Source organism: Ochotona curzoniae, unplaced genomic scaffold (genome assembly GCF_017591425.1).
Source record: "Ochotona curzoniae isolate NIBS_2020 unplaced genomic scaffold, NIBS_Ocur_1.0 contig_3498, whole genome shotgun sequence".
NCBI classification, from domain to species: domain Eukaryota; kingdom Metazoa; phylum Chordata; class Mammalia; order Lagomorpha; family Ochotonidae; genus Ochotona; species Ochotona curzoniae.
The window spans coordinates 44,907,663-44,914,477 of record NW_024465885.1 but is presented as its reverse complement, the minus strand read 5'-3'; the positions used below and the strand labels follow the sequence as shown (position 1 = coordinate 44,914,477).

The following is a 6,815-nucleotide window of genomic DNA, read 5'->3' as shown; positions in this document are numbered from 1 at the left end:
GGGGGAATTCCACAGCTAACTCTTGGCCTACTCCTGGACATTCATTGATAGTTCCATCAAGGTGAAAGTGAAGGGGGAGATGCCGCCGTTCCCATGGCCATCTGTGCTCACTGCTAGGTATTGTACAGCGGATCGAGAGGACAGAGAGCATGAGCTGTGATACAAAGTTGGCCATGGGCTGGAATAGGCTTCTCCACCCAGATGAACACAGTGATCCCTGGAGAGCTAGCTATTCCATGGTGAAAGAACAGATCGAGGCCCTTGTCCACTTTTTGTTGCTGGCCTAGTTGTCTGTTAAGAAGAAGTTCATTTCACCAATGGCTGTATAGTCTATGTAAAGGCTAAGAATATGGTGCTGGCATTGACTCTGTATCTGGTGAGGACCCTGTTACTGAGAGAGGGCATCCCTGAGAGACAGAGAGAGCTTGCTTTGATCAGAAAGTCTGTCCTGGCATAACCCATGAGTTCGTTTTTTGGGGCAAGACCAACTCTCCAAGACCTCAACTCTACACTGGGGCATCAGGGACCAAGTCTTCCCTGTGGACTCTGGCAGACACACTCAGTCCATTGCATAGAGCATGCTGGGACTCACGGATGACCGTGCTTGCTTCCAGTTCATCATGGAAAGCAGCAGGAACTAGTTGTGCATGTAGGGTTTCTGTCAGGTCCATTGGAGGAGGAGGTGGCGGAGGTGTGTCTCCTACTGTTGATGGAGCTAGCAGGGAGCAAGGGCTCACCCCAGGTGAAGTGAGGGAGTGTACATGCACACACAGAGCAGGTGGGGGCCATGGAAGCTTATGGAAGGGACCAGTAATACCGTTTCACCAACAGAGATACACACTCTAAGCAACAGTAGGCTGCAAGGGCTGCCAGAGAAATGGGTAACTGTGGTCCCCTGGAGGGTGGAGGGAGTGGGAGCTGTGGGCAGAGATAAAGGGAATCAACATATCAACTGACAAATCAAGAGGGTTATACATACCCACACTGGAACAGACCAAGGACTGAAGAACACAGTTCACCCATCACCTGAGATCTTAAACATTGTGTGTGCATGCTCAAACCTGTGGCTTGGAACCACTGCCCCCTCCACTGTCAGACTGCATTGTTTTTTCTTTTAGGAGGTGTGCTCAGGACCTGGAAGCCCAGAATGCTGCTGCCCAATGCCACAGCTATGACGCCCTTGCTGATCACCCTGGGGCAGGAGATGACCCCACAGGGCAGCAGCGCGTCAAGCCCAGCCCACAGGTCCCCGCCAAGTGACGACGGCGAGCTGGAGGCGCTCTACATCCTCATGGTGCTGGGCTTCTTCGGCTTCTTCACTCTGGGCATCATGCTCAGCTACATCCGCTCCCGGAAGCTGGAGCACTCCCACGATCCCTTCAACGTGTACATCCAGTCCAATGACTGGCAGGAGAAGGACAAGGCGTACGCCCAGGCCCGGGTCCTGGAGAGCTACAGGGCATGCTACGTCCTTGAAAACCATCTGGCCATGGAACACCCCAACGCACACCTGCCTGGGCTGCAGCCTGCAGCCTGAACCCACAGTGCCCAGCTATACCCAGGCAAGCCCCCATGTGACTGTCTGACCTTTCTAATCATGTGCCTGTGGTGGCAGATTCATCCTGTGCTTGTTAGGGGTGAGGGCCAAATCAATGACACTGCTCTCCTCAAATCGCATTCCTTCTGCTATAGATGTCCCCCATTGCTGTCCCTTTCTTGGTCAGTGGACTAGAGTGCCCAAGAACACAAGCTCCATTTTCCATACCTTGTGACAGCCAACAAGGCTGTGTAATGGGGCCCTCGCCAGCAAAAGTAGAAATGATGAGGGTCCCCCATCCCTGTTCCTGACAGCAGGGACTTGGATGAGGTGGCAAACACCAATGTTCCTGGAAGAGAACTCCATGTTCCCAGATGGCAGGACAGCAGTGGTCCAAGGTCAAGGCGATGGCCAGGGTCAAGTAAGACTCCATAGCACAGGGCAACTAACTCCGCCCATCCTTAAATCATTGCTGTTTTTGCCTTTATTAAGGGCACAAAATTGTCCTGCTAACTAATAGACCTGTCTTGCGGGACTTAACCCAAAGGCGGGCTTGCTCCAGTGTTTCACAATCACAGCAGTGTTTTGGGCCTTGTCGCTTCTGTGTTGGGCCACTGTGACCCTGTCCGCCATTCTTCCCCTCCCTTCTGCTCCCCTCCTCCCCCAAGCACAACCACCTTACACAGCTCAGCCTAGCAGGAATTGCCTCCTGCAAGCTTGGAATGAAGGAGAAAAATGGTCCCTTTTCCGAGTAAACCAAGGATTGTGCTTGATCACCATGAAAAGAGGAAGATGGGGCCCTAGAACCCCATGTGGGTATGGGTGCCTCATGAGAGTGACGTGGTCCACCTCTCGGGTGAAGGACCTGCCTGTGGCTTCTGTGGTATTCCTCCCACCCCCCAAAGCATGCTGCAGTCCCAAGCCCTGTCACCTGTGCCCGTGACCTTAATCTGGAGTTTTTGCAGGTGTAATCAGGTGAGGCGAAGGTGATGTCACTGGTGTGGATCCTAGATCAATGTGACGGCCATGCTGGAGCCACACACACACGGTGACCGGCAGGATGACAGTTCTGCAGAGGCAGCCTGACCCTGCTTGGATTTGGGCTCCTGGCCTCTAGGACCAGGAAACAGGTGCATCTGTGACTCAGCCCTCAGTGTGGGGCACCGCCTCCTGCAGGCCCTACTGACCCTGCCTTGGTGCTGCTCCCTACTCAGTGGGTGAACTTGGGGTGCAGGAAGATGCCACCTGCAGGGGCTGTGCCTTGCTGGCACTCACAGGCCTGTGCTGTGATACCTGTCCTGACAGAGGCACAGAGAACAAGGACCCTAGGGGCACAGCTCCCTTCCCTAGAAAATAGGGGACCCTGCCTCCCACACCTGGCATTTCTAAAGAGTGCGGGATTACAAAGTATCTTTGAAAAATTCTGAGGGTGGGGGCCAGCTCTGTGGCATACTGGATTAAGCCTCTACCCGTAGTGCCAACATCCCATGTGAACTCTGGTTCGAGTCCTGGTTGCTCCACTTCCAATCCAGTTACCTGCTCATGTGCCTGGAGAAACAGCGAAGTCTGACCCAAATGCCTGGGTTCTGCACTCACATGGGAGACCTGGAAGAAACTCCTGGCTCCTGGTTTTGACCTGGTCCTGCCCTGACCATTACAGCCATTTAGGGAGTGAAAATAAAAGACCTTTCTCTTCCTTTCTCCTTCTCTCCCACTCTCTGTAGCTCTGCCTTTCAAATAAATAAATCTTTAAAAGCAAAAATATCCTGATGTGATGTCAGTGGAAAGCAGCCCTACCATTCTCAGGGGGACAAATGTGACTCTGATTTGGGGGCCCCATCTAGCCGTCAAGGGTATGTGGGGGGGAAGCCCTGAACCCCCGAGTGACTGCAGCCCTCCAGGGGTTCTCTGAGTGCCAGAGTCCCATGAAACCCCAGGGAAGGCTGACTTCCCTCACTGCCGCCACCCTGAAGCTTGCACACACACCACGAGCAGCCTCAGGAGCCCCTGCTGCAGCTGCTGGCCCCGCGGCCCCTGTGTGACAGGGACGCTGCTTCTGCCAGGACTGTGTGGTGCAGACTGGGAGAAGGGCAGCTTCAGGCGGGCCTCAGAGTGCAGGAAGTCCAGGTCATGACCCAGGGTCACTCGTTGAAGCTGGTATCCCAGGCACGCCAAGGACTCTTGTCCCTCTGTCACACTCCCCCACCAACACAGCTGTGCCTTTGAAGGTACGGGGTGTCCTGGAAGCTTGGTCCTTCCTGTCCCTGGAGGACAGGCCTGGGACCCAATGTAGCTTTTATCTCGTCCTGTCTACCCCCTGCTTGGGCTCTAACACGAAGGGCAAACGAATTGAGACACTGATTTTCAAATGTCTATCTTTGAATATCTGACCTCAAGTGTGTGGAGTGTGTGTGATGTGCCAGGCCACTGTTCTATTCTAAGCTTCTTTAAAATAGAATCACAATTACTATTTTTAGCTGCTCAATAGGGTAACAATGCTTACTGCAATGTTATTAAGACTTTTTGTTGTTATTGTTGTATAATAAAGTCTCTTCATCCGGATCTATAGTGTGTATTTCTTAATATCCTGACACTTTAATTCTTTTAATTAAAAAATTATTTATGTGGGAGCCAGCATTATGATTTATGATTCCATATGGGCTGCTCCACTTCCAATCCAGCTCTCTGCTAATGCGCCTCAGAAAGCAGCGAAGGGAGGTACAAGTGCTTGGGGTTCTGGCCACCCCCACGGGAGACCTGGAGGAAGCTCCTGGCTTCAGCCTGGCCAGCCCTGGCCATTGTGGCCATCTGAGAAGTTAACAAGGGAGATGGATGCCCCTCCCTCTGTCTCTGCCTTTCTCTCTCTCTGTAACTCTTTCTTTCAAATAATTTTTTTTTAAGTTGCTTATCTGAGAGACAGAGCTCTTTCGTCTGCTAATTCACTCCTCTGCAAGTCTAGGCTGAAACCAGAATCCAGGAACTCAACTCAGGTCTCCCACATGGGTGACAAGAAGCGGCATGGAGCAGCCATTCAGAGGAGAGGCGCACAGGTGCCACTGACAGACGGAAAGCTGAGAAACCCAAGGCCCAGGCGAGGACACCCCTCCTACCACCCAGAGACCGCAGCCTAACACCCTCTACTTGAAGCAGGGAGAAAGCTCACAGACCATGCCTGGCAGAGAGCACAAAGCCAGAATGGGGGAAGGGTGGAACAGGCAGCTTCCCCAGTATGGTCCAGGCCAGGACACACAGTTCCCAGCCTCCTTTCATCTGGACTGCTTGGTTAGATACCAAGCCCCACGCTCACTGTCACAAGTCACTCAACCCAAGTCTGAGTCCACCCTCCTTGCATCCTTAAGACCAGCTACTGAGAGTCTGCCCCAGAAAACTGGATCCACTCTACAGGCGGGCAAACCAAGCTTTGGCACCCCTCTAGGGGGCGCTCTCGTGTGAACTGGGCAAAGTGGGAACCTCACCCCTTCACCCTCCCAGGGCTATGACAGCCAGCTCTGAGAGCTGCACAGAGGTTGCAGAGAAAGGCTGCAGGGCATCCCCAAGCACTCAGTGAACCTCAAGTTTATACCCAAGGTCATCCAGGAGGAAGGCAGCAGGCTATCAGCTCCCTGAAGTCCTGGTCCTTACCCTCCTCCTGATGCCTGGTGCTCTAAGGACTCCTGGAGGGGATGGGAAGGAAGGTGAGGCAGCGCTCAGAAAGGCCACGAGAACGCGGACTTGGTGGACGCTGAGGAATGTGGGGGGGTGAACTTGTTGAGTTTACTTTGTCATGGACACAAACTTCAGTCATTTTTCTAAGTAAGGTACCCCCAGTAACACCAAAAAACTGGTCAAAACCGATCCCCGAATCATTTATGATGGGCATCCTGGTGTGTGTTTAAAGAGACATCAAGAGCCCAGCAGACGAACCAAGCTATTAAAAAAAATTTAGACTGAGCCAGAAAGAAGCCACATTGCAAGGCCTGAGAGTGTCCTTGCACCTGCCACACAAGGAGCAGAAACCGGCTGGCAGGCTGAGAAACTGCCACAGAGCTGAGTCTCCAAGTCCACGGACCGGGTTGTGAGTGAGAGAATAAGGCACGCGGCTCTCCGGGCGCTTTGTGTTAAATCCACTTCTCTATGGGCGTGAAACCACCAGCAAGGGCCAGAGAAACCTGCAAGAAGCCGAGTGGAGAGAAAAGGAGTGGTAAATTCTCTAAGTGTGTGGTCACTGAACACACACACGCACAATCTTAATCCCCACAGCCCCCTTCAAAAAAAAGAATCAGGAGATGGAGAGCCAGGGGCTTTTCAAGTGCACAGGTCTACTGGATCATATCACAGATATTTCCAAAATTGCGCTCATCTCCCGCTACCTGTGCAGACGATGCTGCCCCCTGGTGGCTAGCAATGCTCAGGGCACCCTCTCCCATGCCATCACTCCTGCAAAAGTGGGTGAGAGGTATTTGATGGGAGGTTTTATTTGTATGTGAGTTGAACTTGTATGTGGCCATCAGGTTCAGGGACACAGGGCCCACTGCAGGTCCTGGTGTGCAATGTGAGGGTGAATGCTTAGAAAGAGAGAAGCTACCCTTAAGTGCACGGTGTGGCACCTGCTCTGAGCCGCAGCTCAGAACTCCTGGGAAGTCTGAAGGACCTGTCCACCTCCCACCCCCTACCTCCAGGAGCATCATCACACTCACCATCCTTTCTGCCTTTGGAAAAGACTCTCTCACTTGGGATCCAGCGCAATAGCATAGTGGCTAAAGTCCTCACCTTGCGTGCCGGGATCCTATATGGGTGCTGGTTCTAATCCCGGCAGCTCCACTTCCCATCCAGCTCCCTGCCTGTGGCCTGGGAAAGCAGTCGAGGACGGCCCAAAGCCTTGGGACCCTGCACCCGCCTGGGAGACCCAGAGGAAGCTCCTGGCTCCTGGCTCCTGGCCCTGGCTTCGGATTGGCTCAGCTCCAGCCATTGCGGGCACTTGGGGAGTAAATCATCAGATGAAAGATCTTCCTCTCTGTCTTTGCTCCTTTCTGTATATCTGACTTTCCAATTAAAAGATAAAAAATAAATATTAAAAAAAAAGAATCTCTCACTTGGGGTCAGCATGATTATTCAATTGGCTAATGCTCCACCTGAAAGCACCGTTATCCCATCTGGGCACCAGGAGAGGCAACACTGCATAACGGACAGTGCCACATGGGGCAGCACCAGGGAGCAGTGTGAGCAAGGGTGAGGTGGGATGGGGTGGAGCAGGGGGAGGAACCTTTGCAGTAACAGG

At 52.9% G+C, this 6,815-nt stretch overlaps 1 protein-coding gene across 1 annotated transcript; it reads left to right on the top strand.

Annotated features, from left to right (window-relative positions):
- Window positions 1-1,147: 1,147 nt before the first annotated feature.
- KCNE1 (potassium voltage-gated channel subfamily E regulatory subunit 1) lies at window positions 1,148-1,537 on the top strand. Its single transcript, XM_040980902.1, has one exon. The coding sequence runs from the start codon at window positions 1,148-1,150 to the stop codon at window positions 1,535-1,537; it is 390 nt and encodes a 129-aa protein (XP_040836836.1).
- Window positions 1,538-6,815: the final 5,278 nt, after the last annotated feature.

Excerpts from the sequence above, each read along its gene's own strand:
- KCNE1 (XM_040980902.1), top strand. The coding sequence starts at position 1,148 with ATGCTGCTGCCCAATGCCACAGCTATGACGCCCTTGCTGATCACCCTG.